General features: G+C 50.0%; 1 protein-coding gene across 2 annotated transcripts; it reads left to right on the top strand.

The window, feature by feature from the left end:
- Positions 1 to 3,422: 3,422 nt before the first annotated feature.
- On the top strand, positions 3,423 to 16,425 carry DDRGK1 (DDRGK domain containing 1). 2 transcript variants are annotated; one of them, XM_077872397.1, is made up of 9 exons: positions 3,423 to 3,591; positions 4,777 to 4,983; positions 6,806 to 6,918; positions 7,148 to 7,249; positions 10,219 to 10,341; positions 10,630 to 10,668; positions 13,253 to 13,309; positions 14,019 to 14,067; positions 14,440 to 16,425. In XM_077872397.1, exons 1-9 carry the CDS (start codon positions 3,501 to 3,503, stop codon positions 14,604 to 14,606), a joined length of 948 nt encoding a protein of 315 aa, XP_077728523.1. In that variant the 5' UTR covers positions 3,423 to 3,500; the 3' UTR covers positions 14,607 to 16,425. The 2 variants fall into 2 exon arrangements, with proteins under 2 accessions (XP_077728523.1, XP_077728524.1); XM_077872398.1 differs by lacking the exon at positions 3,423 to 3,591 and adding an exon at positions 3,976 to 4,242.
- The last annotated feature ends 447 nt before the right edge of the window (positions 16,426 to 16,872 follow it).

Consider the following 16,872-nt stretch of genomic DNA (forward strand, 5'->3'; position numbering starts at 1 on the left):
CTCATTCCCTCATCCCTACACCTTCTCGCATCCATCATGCCTTCTCCATGCCCGCTCCCTCAGCCAGATCTTTGCATCCCGAACACAGTGGAGGAGTGCAGAATGAGATGCCTCAACATGTGCCCCTTTGGCATAAAGATTATTTTGAGTTAAAAGTAATAAAAACAGGGGATCCCTGGGTGGCGCAGCGGTTTGGCGCCTGCCTTTGGCCCAGGGCGCGATCCTGGAGACCCGGGATCGAATCCCACATCGGGCTCTCGGTGCATGGAGCCTGCTTCTCCCTCTGCCTGTGTCTCTGCCTCTCTCTCTCTCTCTCTGTGTGACTATCATAAATAAATAAAAATTAAAAAAAAAATTAAAAAAAAAGTAATAAAAACAGCAGATGCAGGAAAGGCTCTTGCCTCCACCATAACTGCAAAAATTTACATTGGAGAGCTTGCAACTGGAAGAAAAGTATTAGCATTATCTGTATAATGGAGCAACCTTGTTTCCCAAACATCCCTTTTCACCTTCTCGCTAATGAGTTTTTTCCCCTTTGTATGCTCGAGCCCCTACCCCTTCTCCTTAGTTCTTTTAAGCATCCTGTTGCTTCATTGTCATTGGAATCTTGTCTTCGTGGATTCCGTTTACACACACCTATTAAATTTGATTTTCTCCTCTTAATCTGTCTCATGTCAATTTGATTGTAAGTCCAGGTAGAAGGACCAGAGGCAGAGGAGAAAGTCTTCCCCTCCACCACAGTAGCAAAGGATAGAAAGTGCCCCCAGCAGACCCACCTGTGACAGGCCTTGATCCACTGCTGACACCCCCATTGAACAAGCCACCTGTCTCCTTCCTCCAGGGACTCAGCAAGCACAGACTAACAGCAAGGGCAGATTCAGGGCCCCTTTCTCCTGGTGAGGAAATCCCTGACAGAGGAAACTCAAGTCAGAGGTCTCTCAGTGCCTGGATGAGTTATTTTGCTTAATGTTCTTGTCTCCTGATAATCTCAAAATCTTGTAGACCCCAGGATTTGTCAGGGAATATCAAAAAACCTTTGCTCAATGACCTTACCATAGCAAGATATTGCATAGGCCAAAACGCATTGTCCTTAGGTAGTCCTGAAGTTCAGGCAGTCTGATGAGGCAATGTGGTCTGAATGTAGTGGTTGGTTTTTGTTTTTGTTTTTGTTTTGTTTTGTTTTGTTTTGTTTTGAGAGAGCGTGCGAGTGATAGAACATGTACGTGGTGGAGGGCAGAGAGAAGGAGAAGCAGACTCCCCACTGAGCAGGGAGCCCACAGGGCTGAATGCCAGGACCCTGGAATCATGACCGAGCTGCAGGTAAGATGTTTAACCCACCGAGCCGCGCAGATGCCCCAAGATCAGACCGAGTCGAAGGCAGATGCTCAACCGCTGAGCTACCCAGGAGTCCCTAATTTTTAGTTTAGTTTTTTTTTTTTTTAAGATTTTATTTATTCATGATAGACACACACAGAGAGAGAGGCAGAGACACAGGCAGAGGGAGAAGCAGGCTCCATGCAGGGAGCCCGACGTGGGACTCAATCCCAGGGATCCCCTAATTTTTAGTTTTTAATAAAACTTTTTATTGTGGGAAATCTCAAACTTAACAAAAAATACAAAAGAGCACTATAATGAGCCCAAATATACCTATTACCCAATTTTAATAATTTTGAAATTTGCTATTTTCATTTCACCCATCCTGGCTTATTTGCTTGCTTAAAATTTAAAAATGTAAGGTATTTTTTTTTTAAGATTTTATTTATTTATGAGACAGAGGCAGAGACATAGGCAGAGGGAGAAGCAGGATCCCTGCGGGAAGCCTGATGCAGGGACTCCATCCCTGGACCCCCAGGATCACAACCTGAGTCAAAGGCAGAGGCTCAACCACTGAACCACCCAGGTGCCCCCAAAAATGTAAATTATGAAATATTCCAGAGTTAGAGAAAATAATAAAATAGATGCAGAAGTTCCCATTATTCCAGTTTAACAAATACTGAGATGCTCACATGGTGCCATCTTTTTTCAAATCTTCCACTTCATACCGTTTGTCCTTGGATCTTTGTGTTACACACACACACACAAAGTTTCATATTGCTGTTACAGCAAATTCCCAGTGGTTGCTATTTGCTTTTTCAAAAATTTTGAGTTTATATCCTGTCCTGTTTTTTTTTCCCAAACAACTTTGCTGAGGTATAATTAGTTCCTAGTTTCTAAATAATTTTTAAGAATTAAAGAGAAGTTCATTGACAGATGAGTGAATATGTGATATATATATACACACATACATACACAATGGAATATTACTCAGACATCAGAAAGGATGAATACTTACCATTTATTTACATTGATGTGGATGGAACGGAGGAACTGAGTGAGATAACTTAATCAGAGAAAGACAGTTATATGGTTTCACTCCTATGTGGAATATAAGAAAAAGTGCAGAGGATCACAGGGTAAGGGAGAGAAAACTCAATAGGAAGTCATCAGGGAGAAAACCCATGAGACTGTTAACTAAGTTGAAGGAGGGGAGGTGGGTGAGGGGGATGGAGTACCTCTGTGATGGTCTGTGATGGGCATTAAAGGGGGGCACATGATGTGATGAGCACTGAGTATTACACGCAACTGATAAATCACTGAACACATCTGAAACTAATTTATGTTGGCTAATTTAAGTTAAAAAACAGGGAAATTTAAATTTCCTGTGGGTACTTAAATTTTGAGTGTTTACTCTGGAAAACTGGGTTACTAATTCTTGTATTAGTCTAATAAGGCTAATTTTATACTAAAATAGGTCTAAAATTGCAGGTCTGGTCACAAAACTATATCACAATTTATTTAAATAGAAGACTTGAAAACCAAAATAAATATAAGATTTGGTCTCGGGATCCCTGGGTGGCCCAGCGGTTTGGCGCCTGCCTTTGGCCCAGGGCGTGATCCTGGAGACCCGGGATCGAATCCCACGTCGGGCTCCCGGTGCATGGAGCCTGCTTCTCCCTCTGCCTCTCTCTCTCTCTCTCTCTCTCTCTGTGACTATCATAAATAAATAAAAATTAAAAAAAAAAAAAGATTTGGTCTCTTCCCCTCCCCTCTCCTAAAGAAATTATATGTCACAGATACAGGCAAAGCTCTGCCCTTAATCCCATTAATCCTTGTTCCTCTTCATAACATCCATCCTGAAGTTGACTGTATCATTCCTACGCATTTTTTGTACTTTTTCTACATGTGTTTACATAAATACGCTGATATTGCTTAACGCTTTTTAAAGCCATGTATAAATGTTGCACCGCATAAAATCGTTTGCGATAATTTCCATTTATGAGTATGCGTCTGCCCCCCAAATTCCTTTTAGAAAACGGAGGCGTCCGTCTGGAGTGTGCGGCCTGGGCGGGGCCCCGCTGGGTGGGCGGAGCCTGTGGTGGGAGGAGCCAAGCGGGCTTGGGCGGGGTCCGGGAGATCCGGGGCCTGGGTGGACGCGCGGGTTCAGACTGGAAGCCCTCGTCATGGTGACCCCCGTGGTATACCTGGTGGCGGCGGCTTTGCTTGTCGGCCTTATCCTTTTTCTGACTCGCAGCCGGGGCCGGACAGCAGCAGGTAGGAGATGCCGCCGCTCCAGGGCCGGTGGGGCCGCGTTCTTTGGCCTCCTGAGGCTTTGTAGGCCGTCGCACCGCGGCTCCTGCGCATGCGCCGGCCTGCTGGCTGGGCTGCCGGAAAGCTCTGCGCGGAATCGCGCTCGTCGCGCTTCAGGCCAGCTGCGCGCGTGCGCGTACCTGCTCGTGGGGGGGAGCCGGCGGAGCTGCGGTACCGCAGCCCTACTCCGGGACGGGATGGCCCCGCTCCTACACCTTTCTCCCAGCCTCAGAGAGAGCCTCGCTCCAATCCCCTTCTCGGCTCCTCCCTACCCCGCCCCCCTCCTCCCTCCTCGCCCCCCCGCCCCCCCCGCATCTCCTGACGGACATTCTCCCATCCCTCACTGGGGCTGTCCCCTTGTGCGCCCCTAGCAGAGGCCGTAGGGGTGTCCCGTCGTACCCAGGCTGGCTCCAGAGCAGGTGCCAAGAAGGGAGCACCTGAGTCTTTTGTGTCTACCCACGAGCTGTAACTCCCTGAAGCTCTTTCCTTCCCCCTCAAAGACAGCACCAATGCACCCTCCTCCCTCATCTGCACCCCGACCAGGAGCCCGTGTCTTTTGCCATGGTACAGAACAGATATGCCTGTCACCCTGCATCCTCTATTTCTTGTCAGTCGGTAGGTTTGTGTGTACATCTCTCCTCGTCTCTGAGCCCACAAGCAACTTCAGAGCACCTACATGCTCCCAGGTGCAGGGGAGAGAAAGCTGAAGTAAGGCAGATAGCCAAGAAATCTTCTTGAAAGGGAAGACTCAGCTCCCAGCTGTGCTCCCCGTTGGGATGCTTTATAAAACTACGGCAGGTGGTTTTAGGGAAGAAATAAATGCAGTCTTGCAGTAGGCATGCAGATGTGGTCTGGAGAAGTCAGGGTGAGCTTCCTGGAGGAGGTAGGGCTTCATCTCCTCTTGTAGGCTGGTAGTCTTCTGACATACCAGCTGGAAAGGTATCAACAAAGTCAAGGGTGAACTGGTGATCTTCTTGCATTAGGACCAAGGACTGAGTCTGGGTTATAAAGGACTCTTTGATCTGAGAAATTTAGGCTTTGTGCTTTGGGCAGCTGGAGTCGGGAGGAAGTTGAGTTCCAGGGTGCTAGTCGTCTGCCATCAGGTGGGTTGAGCTGCTAGACAGTGTTTTGTTCCTCTCATCCCTACAGCTGGCCAAGACCCATTGCACAATGAGGAGCAGCCCATAGTAGCAGGCTCAGTGGCCCAGCCTCGGCCCCTGGAGCCTGAGGAGCAGAGAGCCGGGGGCAGGCCCCGGCGCCGAAGGGACCTGGGCAGCCGCCTGCAGGCCCAGCGTCGAGCCCAGCGTGTCGCCTGGGCAGAGGTGGAGGAGAATGAGGAGGAGGTCATCATCCCAGGTGAGAGGGGCCCAGCCTGGAGGAGACAGGGGCTGGTTTAGGGCATGAGGGGACCTCCAAAGTTGGGTGGAAGAGTGGGGTGTGAAGGTACAATGTAAGAAACATGTTTGGGGGATCCCTGGGTGGCGCAGCGGTTTAGCGCCTGCCTTTGGCCCAGGGCGTGATCCTGGAGACCCAGGATCGAATCCCACGTCGGGCTCCTGGTGCATGGAGCCTGCTTCTCCCTCTGCCTATGTCTCTGCCTCTCTCTCTGTGTGACTATCATAAATAAATAAAAATTATTAAAAAAAAAGAAAAGAAACATGTTTGGGAGCCACAGGATAGAGTTAGAGGAGGGGAGACTTGGGACCCATCCTTTGATCACAGAGAGCAGCAGTTCTGGACCCTGACCCCTGTTCCATTGGGCCAGCCCTCTCTTCCTCCATGGCTTTCAGTGTCTAAGTAAGAGGGTAGGGTCTTCAGATTGACCCAGAGTTCCTCAGACCACTTTTTTATATCCCCGCACCTTACTGGTATGGGCACATGCATTATCTGAGAGCCTCACGCTAGGGCCAGAGTGCCTAGGCAGGAGCTTCTGAAGTGAGGTCACGTGTAACCCTAGAGAAAGAATTTGGAGATAGAGACATATTGTTGACATAGCTTCCATATTCCTGGCAGACCAACAGAGCCCCTGGGATTGTGGGGCAAAAATATATCTTCTCTTGGTTTGAGCCTGAGGAAGGGGCATTTGGGCCTTTTACCCTTCTACTTTTGGGAATTAGCCCCTTTGGCTCAAAAAGGAGGCACTGTAGTGCCATCCCTCTTGTCTTAGACTTGGGATCAGACATTTCTGCTGCTCGATCATCAATAAGTTTTGCTTTGAAGATTTTATTTTTTTATTTGGGAGAGAGAAAAAAAACACAAGTGGAAAAGGGGAGAGGGAGAAGCAGATCCCCTGCTGAGCAAGGGCTCCTATGTGAGGTTCAGTCCTGGGACTCTGGGATCACATCTGCTCGGAAGGCAGGTACTTAACCAACTGAGCCACCTGGGCAGCATTTATTTATTTACTTACTTACTTACTTATTTGAAAGAGAGAGAGTGTGCGTGCGCACATGCCTGGTGAGAGCCCATGCAGGGGCAGGAGTGAGGGAAAGGGGAGGGGGAAAGTATCTCAAGCAAACTCTACAAGCTGGAAGGGCTAAGGGGTTCTTGAGATCATGACCTGAGCCAAAATTAGGAGTGGGTGCTTAACCAGCTGAGCCACCCAGGTGCCCCAACAGGTCTTTAACTTTTAGCTGACCCTAATTTTAGGTAGTCTTGGGGTTGGAGCTGTCTTTTTGGCCAGGGGCTGAGGCCAGAGCCCACTGCAGTTCCTGACTGCAGTGAGGACAGATTCAGATATGAGGCAGGGATACATTTCCCCATGAGGCCAGCCTTCCCTGGAGGTTTGGCTCAGAGACAAACCAGAGAACTCTGCAAGCCCAAACATCCCTGCCTGTGATTTTCAGACACTCAGATATTGGAACCTGACACCTCCCTTTTTGTGGCTATGCAGCATCCAAAGTTACTATCTGTTCCCTTGCCCCATAATTCCCTCACCATTCTCCCACCTAATCCTCTACCCTCAACACATACACACTCCTTATACACTCTCACATACACACACTCAGAGTGTTAATTTCTGCATTCATGGTAGATGTCTTTGGAGGACAGAGCTGGGCTAGTGATATTTACAGATGGGAGAAGGGATTTGCCACCATATGGAGAGGGATGAGGCAGGGGATGAACCCATCATCATCAGCCCTCTCCAAGACCTGAAATGCCTTTTTTGGACTGTATGCAGCCCAGGAGGAAGAAAGTATTGAGAAGCCGGTGGAAAGTCACCTGTCAGGGAAAATCGGAGCCAAGAAACTACGGAAACTAGAGGAGAAACAGGCGCGAAAAGCCCAGCGTGAGGCAAGCAGAAGGGTTGGGGTGCAGCTCTGGGAAATGGGAAAGGGTCCTGCCTTCCTTTGTTCCCTGTGTCAGGCCCTCCTCTTGGGCTCTTTGCATGCTGCTTGCCTGACTGTCTCCTACAGCCTTGGTCCGTGGTCTGACCCAGTCATTGCCTGCTGTGGCCTGTTTGTGAGGTTGGAAAGCTCTAGCTGGGGATGGGGATGTGCTCCCAATGGAGGCCTCTTTCCAGGCAGAGGAGGCTGAGCGTGAGGAGCGGAAACGCCTTGAGTCCCAGCGTGAGGCAGAGTGGAAGAAAGAGGAGGAGCGGCTTCGTCTGGAGGAGGAACAAAAGGTGAGCCGGACCCTTCCCTCCTGACTTCTGACCCCTGCCCAGACAGCCTTGCTTCTCATGCAGTTCCTCACACCTCTAACCTAGAAGATGGGCCACAGACTCATCCTGGGTTCAGGAACAGGCTCTGGTTTATTTGGTTCCTGGATTCTAAACGCAACCTGTGTAAAACTGCTGAAAAGCAAAGTGTGAGGTGGGAACTTTTGTGTATGTGATTTATTGAACATGCCCAGAGCAATGAAAGAAAATTGAGATGGTTGGAGTGGCTGAAACAAGATAAGGAAGAAGGAGAAGGGTCGGAGAGGGATCAGAGAGGGGAGTGGAATCTGGAACCTAAAAGACTTAAAATTGTTAAAGGTCATCGTAAGAGCTGGTGGGTCCTGCCTGAGCTGGGTCCTGTTCAGGGTCTGGCATGGAGGAGATAGATGCCCAGAGAAGGTAGAGGTGGTTAATGAGCATTTGTTTGTTGGATACTTCCTTCTTTCTTTCTGAGAACCGATGCCAACATCAGAACATCACAGAGGTGTGACGTGTAAACAGGGCTGCCCCAGTTAGGAAGACCTCGCTGGTGCCTTTGGCCTCTCACTGGCCCTGGATGGCAGAGAGCCTGGCTTTGGGTGCACTAGCAGATGGGCCAGAGCACAGCAGAGAGGAGGCCTTAGTGGAGAGGGTTGTTTTTTTTTGTTTTTGTTTTTTAAGATCTTATTTGTTTATAAGACACACAAAGAGAGAGGCGGAGACATAAGTAGGGGGAGAAGCAGACTCCCTGTGGGGATCCTGATGTAGGACTTGATCCCAGGACCCCAGGATCACGAGCTAGCCAAAGGCAGACAGACACTCAACCACTGAGCCACCTAGGTGCCCCAGTGGAGAAGGTTTTTTACCTTTCTGAACATTTTCTTCTTAAGATTTTATTTATTCATGAGAGACACAGAGGCAGAGACCTAGGCAGAGGGAGAAGCAGACTCCATGCAGGGAGCCCAATGTGGGACTCGATCCCAGGACTCCAGGATCACACCCTAAGCTGAAGGCAGACGCTTAACCACTGAGCCATCTAGGCATCCCTGCCTTTCTGAACATTGATCCTGTCTGATGGACCATAAATGTCAGAGTTCTCCACAGTCACATCCAGGATAGCATGTTACACTTAGTTACTGCGTCTCTTTAGACTCCTTCAGGTTATGACATTTTCTCAGATTTTCCTTGCTTTTAATGATCTTGATAGTGTTGAGGAGTATTGGGTACTGAGAAGTATTTTGTAGAATATTTCTCAGTTTGCATTCAGTTGATTTTTTTTTCCTCATGGTTAGACTGGGGTTGTGGATTTTTCAGAAGATCACAGGTGAAGTGCCATTCTCAACACAGCATGTGAAGGTTATGTGTTGTCGACTTGTCATTACTGATGTCGACCTTGATTGCTTGGCTCAGGTTTTACTTGCGAGATTTCTCTGCTATAATGTTACTCCCTCCTTTCTGTACTTCTTCGGAAACAGGAACAGTTATTGTACATAGCCCACACTTAATGGAATGGGGAGTTATTCTCCGCCTCCTTGAGAGATGAGTATGAATTGCTTTGTATGGAAGATTTACCTTTTCTACTCTGCGTATAAAAAATTTTTTTTTTTAAGATTTTATTTATTCGTGACAGACAGAGAGGCAGAGACAGAAGCAGGCTCCATGCAGGGAGCCCAACATGGGACTCGATCCTGGATCTCCAGGATCACGTCCTGAGCTGAAGCGGCGCTAAACTGCTGAGCCACCTGGGCTGCCCTGCGTTTAAATTTAATTGTTTTTATCTACATGGACTCATGGATATTTATTTTGTGTTGCAGTCAGGTACTATCTTTACTATGTAGGTCATCAGGAGCTCTTGCAGCTGGGCCCCGTGTACCTTTGATGTAACCTGTTTTGTTTTCTGAGTACTTTCTTACTTTTTGGCACTGCCAAGATGCTCCAGGCTTATTTTGTATATTCTCTGTCCCAGCTTTAGCTACATGGTTTAAAAAAATCTTTTTGAGAACTCTGGAAAATAGGATGACTTGGAGAGAAGCTCTGGTGGTGGTGGTGGTGGTGGTGGAGTGACATGGATGGACTGAGAAGTTTTTCGGAAGTTGAAGGCAGAAGTGGTAGATAGGACTTTATTTCTGACCAGCTAGCCAGATGGCTGTGTGACTCACTGAGCCAGGGACCCATGAGGAACACCGGACATGTGGGGAGTAGATCACAAAATCTTTCTGGACATACTCAATTTGAGGTGCCTGTGAGGTGGCCCAGTGGGTGTATCACATGGAAGGAGAGATTTGGGCAGGGGTACCACTGTGGCAGTCACGGGCAAGGAGATGGTTGTGTGATGCATGCCGGGTGGCCTGAGGAAGAAGGATGGAGGAGGGACTGAGTAATGGAGGAGGTGGGGAGAATGGCCCAAGGAGCAAGAGGAAATCCAAGAGGGTGGGTGTCCCAGCCAAGTGAAGGAAGAGGAAATGATTGGCTCTCTCAGCAGCACCGAGACAACAGGGTGATGAGGCACAGTTGTCCCACTGGATTTGGTGGGATGGAGGGCCTGGGTGAGACTGTAGCACTTGTTTGGGCAGAATTGAGTATCAGAAGCCACTGGAGTGCGCAGGTAGGGTGAATGGATGATGAGGAAATGTAGCCTGAGTGTCCACGAAGTTTAGATGAGACAGACAGGAAGAGGAGGAAGGAAGGTGATAGCAAGATACTGTGGATTGAAGTCATTGGCAGAATTTTAAAGGTGAGGGGGCTGAACAGCATACATCTGGGAGGTGATGGAACTGATGAAAACAAGGGCCTCTGCCTGCAGCTCAGCTTGGGATTGAAGGAAAAATGTCCTGAAGGAACTGTGTTCCTGAGAAAAGGCCAGGTTGTATGCCCTGGTGCCCTGTGGGGGCAGCACAGCCCAGAACACGGATGGAGTGGTCACCCGCCCCAAAGTACCCAACTCTTGTCCACAGGAGGAGGAAGAGAGGAAGGCCCGGGAGGAGCAGGCCCAGCGAGAGCATGAAGAGTACCTGAAACTGAAAGAAGCCTTCGTGGTGGAGGAGGAAGGTGTGGGCGACACCATGACTGAAGAACAGGTGGGCCCGCTGCCCCTGGGAAGCCCATCCCTGTGCCCACCAAGCCTGCCACCACATCCCAGATACCCAATTGTTCCTTGCCTGCCACCCTTGTCAGGCATTGAGAGGTGGGTAGGCAGCAGGCTCAGCAGGCTCTAGTGGCCAAAGGCCTCGTCCTCAGGAGAGGCCATGCCTCCAAATCTCTCACTATGGGGAGCTCTGCTCACGCAGGTGGCAAGCAGGTGGGTAGGCATAGACCCCTGTGGCCCCTAAAAGGCGACACTCACCCTGATTTCTCTACTCCTCTAGTCCAACAGCTTCCTGACTGAATTCATCAACTACATTAAGGTAAGAAGCTGCAGGACAGAGCTTGGGCATCCGCTCCCTGCCTCACGCATGCATGTTATGTATAGGGTGTAGGGTGTGTGAGAGTGCACGCATGCGTGCACTTTCAGGGGCTGGGGGACTAAGTGGACCCAAGGCAGGGTTCTAGGCGGCTTGCTGAAGCTCATGCAGGAGAGGGCAGGGGACCTGAGAATCTAAGCTGCCCTGCCCGGTCCTGGGCAAAAGAGCCCTTTCTTCTTTGACAGTGAAGAGGGACCCGGTCTGTGTGGGAGGCCTGAGCCCCCAGTCTCTTCTCACATTTAGGGTTTGACAGTCTTCCTGCTTCTCAGACCCCACGCTCTGTGAGTCACTGTTTTCAAGTTTCTTCATATGTGTTTTCTGTCACTTCTGTCACACTGAGGCTCTACTGAGTTGAAACAAGCATCCCCTGCCACGTGTTCCTGACCAGAGACTTGGGTCTTCAGGGAAACAGGATGATGTTTCCTTTGGAATCTAGGGCGGGGCAGCACGTGTGTCCCCCTCTGCCTGTAGCCACACTGGATACTGCTCCAGGTTGCATAAGCACGTCCTGCTCTGCTATGCTGCTAAGCAACTTCTCTCCCACGAAGGATGCGAGAGGGGAGAGGTTTCCAAGTGCAGCTCAGAGGTGCAGAGGCGGCTGAGGGAAGGCGTGCAGAGGGAGTGGGGGCGGCAGTGGGGGTGCTCCTAGGGGGTGCCAAGGAGCCAGGCCTTGCATAATCCTCCCCCTGCCTCTTCCAAATGGAGCAGAATTCGAACTCCTCCCAGCGGTGAGGGGCGGGGCTCACCGCCTGGGGGCCCAGTGGTATTCCTGGGAGGGAGGCAGCCCATTCTCCACCCTGGCACCCTCAGGGCTGGCAAGATCTCTCTCTCTCTCACTCTCCTGCTGCTGTTTGGAACTCCCCATCCCCCCCTCCCCAGCGGGCAGCGACCAGCCCAGCCTTGAGTCTTCCTCCAGGAAGGTCTCCTCCACCAGTTTCATCTCCCCTCTTCTCTACAGACATTTGAGTAAAGGCCCTAGGGGCAGTTCCAGCCCTTGCTTTCAGAGGCTCTCTGGAGAGGTCCTTTTCTGGGGGTTCTCCAGACTCTTCTGGACCATAGAGGTCTTTCCAGCCTGTGCAGGCTGGTCCTTCTAGAGTTGCTGTCTACATGGAGAAGGAAGACTTCAGAATTCAGCCCACCTGCCTTCTTCCAGGGTCCAGGGGAATGGGCCCTGTAATCCTAGGATTTCAGAACTAGAGGCATGTTTTTGTGCCAAGCAGAGTTTATGTGCAGCGTAGGCATGACTTGTTCTTGTTGATTCCCTCTTTTTTTCTGAGCAGAGCTGAGTGGGTTGGTTTGTTTTTCCAAGCACACTTTTGGCCCAGCAGCTCCCCCAGGCCAGGTCTTCAGGGACACCTGGGGTGACTCTGCATTCTGAGCTGTCCTAAGACCCCAGTGTTTGCTCCCTGCTTGGTAGGTAGAGGCCAGCTGGCCAGGTCACCTTGTGCTTGCCACCTCTTGGCCCAACTGCGACTCACTTACCTCCCTGCTTGCACATTCATTTTGGCATTTTGAAGAGTCACATGCCATCTGCAGCTGAGGAGGTGTCACCATGTCACTCCTCCCCCAGCTCATTTGCTGTGGAAGATTCCTAGAAACGCAACAGACCGCCTTCTCTCAAGTCACATGCCGTCTGTGTGGGGGGAGGCAGGGCAGATGCATGGGTAGGACCCGGCAGTGGACCCTCGGCCACACCCCCACTCCCCTCCTGTCCCAACCCACCCAACTAGGAACCAAAGTTTCTACTGAGAGTGTGAGGGAAGCACTGAGCAGATTTAGTGATAGTTATCTTACGGGTAGATGCAGTACCTCAACAGCCTGAAGAGGATGGTGCACAGTGTGGCATGTCAGGCTTGTGGGGATCTCTAGGCAGAGAGGGCAGTGAACAAAGGTGAGACACGAATGAGCTATACTGTTCCCACCAAGACCCTGGCTCGTCAGGGCTTCCCATCTGCTCTCTTCTTGTCCATATTCTCGTCTGTCTTCTGCGCTGGCTGTGAGGTCAAGGGCAGGAACTGTGTCTTGTGGACCACCGTACCCCCCACACCTTCTCTGCTCCTTGTCCTAGCAGACCTTCAGCAAACATAGGCCCTAGTGACAGTTTTTTAATAAGCTTTTGGCAATTGTCAGCCCTTCCTTTCATCTCTGTGGCGCTTCCCCTTGCAGCCATTCATGATAAAATGATACGGCTGGCTGCAGAGGAGGAAGGTAGCAGCTGTGCTTTAGCTCTCCATGCATATCGGTCCCAGGGTAGTCTCTAGGCCAGGACATGACTACTTGGGGCAGGTGGTGGTTTGGGCACATCCTTCCCAGTAATTAGGGACACGAGAGTTCATGAGAGTGTGTGTATCTGTGTCCAGGCAGCTGGGAGAACATGTGAATAGTGTATGAAGGGAACGAGGTTCTCCCTTGGGAGCACGTAGCCTGCTTAGCCATCCACCCAGAGCAGAGCAGGTCGGTGTGCCAACCTTAGAGGGCTCCCATGCGGAGAGCCTTTGCCCAAGGTCCCCCTTTCTCCCCTTCGCAGCAGTCCAAGGTCGTGCTCTTGGAAGACCTGGCTTCCCAGGTGGGCCTGCGGACGCAGGTAAGTACTTGAAGGTGGCCTCCTCTGTGGAATGTGGCCAGGGGGTCTGTACAGCTGTCAGAGGGGGACTGCCTTAAAGATGGAGTCTTTTTTTTTTTTTTTAGATTTTATTTATTCATAAAAGAGAGGGGCGGCCCAGGTGGGAGGGCGGGGCAGAGACACAGGCAGAAGGAGAAGCAGGCTCCATGCAGAAAGGCTGATGTGGGACTCGATCCCAGTACTCCAGGGTCATGCCCTGAGCTGAAGGCAGATGCTCAACCACTGAGCCACCCAGGCGTCCCAAAGATAGAGTCTTACTGCCTTCAAACAAGAGTAGACTATAGGTAGTTTTTGGCACCTCAGGAATCTTGTCTTTCTACTAGACAGAGGAAAGAAAAAAGCCCAAACTCCCATCACTCCAGCAGCCCCTGTCACCGAGGCAGCCCAAACCCAGTTACCTTGACAACTCCCTTGCAAACAGGCTGTGCCAGCCTTCACGGCCAAATGTCCCCACCACTCCTCTCCTGCCTTGAAGAAAGCTTCTCTCAGAGGTCCTCCAGTGCCCTGGGATCAGAGCCCTGTGTCCTCTGAGCCCTTCTGCAGAAGCACACAGTCACATTGTGGGTGGCCGTGAAGAGGAGAGGAGAGTTGGCGGTGGTGGGAGGGAAAGTGTAGTTGTCTACTGGGACGGTAGTGCCCATCTCTGCTCTGAGACTTGTTCTTCTCATAGGATACCATAAACCGCATCCAGGATCTGCTGGCTGAGGGGACTCTAACAGGTGAGGGGATGAGAAGCAGTCACTATAGGCCCTGGCCTTGGGGAGTGTCTTGTCACAGAGGGCCTGCAGGGATTTGTTGCAGAGGCAGGATGACCCCTCTCCCAGCCCTGGGTCAGGAGGTGGTGTGCAGGAGGGGCACTGAACAGAGGGACTTGCCCAGGCCTGAGAGTGGCTCAGGGTAACAGGGACAGGCAAGGAAGCCTGATTTGACTCACATAAGCCAGGATTGGATGTTGCCAGGAGAGACTAGGCAGGTACACAGGCCTGGAGAGCTCTGAGCCAGTTGTGAAGAGGTGGCTGGGTGGGCATTTTCTGGTAGTAGGGGGAGAGGGCCCTAGAGGGCTCAGCTCTACAACCATCCTGTCCCCACAGGTGTGATTGACGACCGGGGCAAGTTCATCTACATAACTCCCGAGGAACTGGCTGCTGTGGCTAACTTCATCCGACAGCGGGGCCGGGTGTCCATCACTGAGCTTGCCCAGGCCAGCAACTCCCTCATCTCCTGGGGCCAGGAGCCTTCTCTCCAGTCCCCCGCCTGACCTAGCCCTTCCCTTTTGGACTGGGAGCTAGCACAGCCTACCTGGCCATACATCTTGATCCCTCCCCACCACCCTTGGGGAGAGATGGAATGTGGCCAGGCAGTTCTAGATTAAAGCCCTGTGAGCATTGCTGAGCTTGGTGTGGCTTGGTGTGACAGAAGACCTGGCCTGGGATCCCAGATGATCAACTAAAGTCTAGTGCTCAGAATATTTCTGGGGGATGGGTGGGAGAAGCCCTGTAGAAGCAGATGAAAGTTCCATTCTTATGTGTTCATTTATTTAAAAAGAATATTGAGTGTTTACTGTGTTTCTTTGTATCCTACAAAGATGAATTCTTTCTCTTCCTTACCCATGTCCCAGAGCAAACCTTAGGACATCTCCCCTAACTGGCAAGGGAGGTCTCACTTTTGTTTATATGGATGGTTTTAGGAGCCCCACAGAGGGCTGAGAGCCCTTAAAGAGGAGAGGGAAGTGCCAAGGTAGAGTCCTAAGCATCTTTGAGAAGGAGAGAGGGGTGGTCAGGGAGGGACAGAGGCTGGGCAGGTGGAAGGAAGCGAGGAACCTGCTTGAGCTGAATTCTGCAGTAGAGAGATGCACTTCCTATGGTCCATCACGTGAATTTAGCTCTCCATCCTGGACAGAAAGTTTAAACGGTGTGGGTGATTCCACCCACTGGTGGATGTAAGGACCATATGCTCAGGAGTGGGTATGAGATGGGAGATGTGTAACTCCTGTAGGGTCAGTCACTCTAGTTCCTGTGGGCTCTTGGTGGTGTGAGCATCCTGCTGTGCTGAGGGTGAGGCATGAGTTTAAACGTGTATTTTTCTACAAGGTACCCCTTAAACATAAACCACCCACTTCTGATGCCTGGTAGGGGAGGCAGCTTTCTGTTCCCACCGTGGAAGACACTGCCTATAGATGGTGATGGAGACAGGACATCAGGCTGTAGGGTAGAGCCTTCCTGAGTGTTATCAAGGATGATTTTGATTTACTTGGTGTTATAGACACTAACTATAGTACTTAAAATTCCAAGTGAGACATGACTGCTGCTTCTGTCAGCAACAGGCATTTGGAGTCACCTGGAGCTGGAAAGAGCCATGTGCATTGTTTGGAAAGCCATCTGGGAGCCCATAATCCAGTAGGAGAGGGAAGAAACAGGTAAAGGTACTGATAGTATGAGAAAGAAACAAAATTATAAAGGGAAAAGAAGGCTTACAGTTTAAGTGATGTTTCTCAACCCTGGTTGCTCATTAGAAGCCCCTGAGAGGTGGTGAGAAGCCCCTGGGGAATTGTCAAATTGTCAACAGTCTCATGCCAGGCTGCATCCTAGACCAGTGGAATCAGAATCTTGGGGGGTAAGAACCAGGAGGCATCAGTCGGAGATTCCAGTGTGTGCCTAAGTTGAGAAGGCAGTGGGGGTGGAGTGGAGAGACAGGCCATCAAGTTACAAGTAATTAAAATCCCCACTGGAAAGGGATTCTCCCAAAACAAGACAGCAGATCCAGGTCTCCTCCTTCCGTTGTCCTCAGCCACTGCCACCTCCAGTGGCAGGAGGACTGTAGCACTCCCACCTCCTCATTCCACAGGCCAGAAGGGAGGAAAAGGCACATCCCTTTCTCATGTCCTGGAAGCATTCTAAAACCCTTTGTATCCCAAGGGCATGGTGGGGGTGAGGGGGAACCTATGACCCTTGTGCATTTTTTAGTGATCTGTCCACTAATCTAATAAATTTCTCAAATAAGCAGTTCTTGAAATAGTGATTAACATTTTTCTAAGTTTGTATATATTATTCTCAATAAATGAAAACTTTTGGGTTTAACCACTTGTAATTTTTCAAGCTTAATTTAAACAGTTATTACTTAAATATTTCTCAGCATTTAAAGTTTCCAAATTAAAAAATAAATAAAGTTCCCAAATTAATGATGGAATTACTTTAAATAACTTTCACATCTCAAAAAGTAGACCAGATACATCTAGTAGTAGTAACAATGACATTATTGATCTGTATGTGTAATATTGAAGTTGATTATAAACCTCTCAATACCATGGATTTACATTTGCTAATTCACCAGCTCTGTTTTGAAACAAACCCTCTTCCTGAGAGTACTGGAGCCTCAGGGTGATTATCTCAGGTGGCTGAGGATGTATATATGTCAGGTGGCTGAGGATGTATATATGATGGATGGTGATTCAGAAGCAGGGACCCAGGACTTTACATTGACTGTGACCCTGAGTCCTTTAGTAGTGTGGCCCCTTTTTCATGGTT

The sequence above is a fragment of the Canis aureus genome, chromosome 26, assembly GCF_053574225.1.
Source record: "Canis aureus isolate CA01 chromosome 26, VMU_Caureus_v.1.0, whole genome shotgun sequence".
Taxonomy (NCBI): Eukaryota; Metazoa; Chordata; class Mammalia; order Carnivora; family Canidae; genus Canis; species Canis aureus.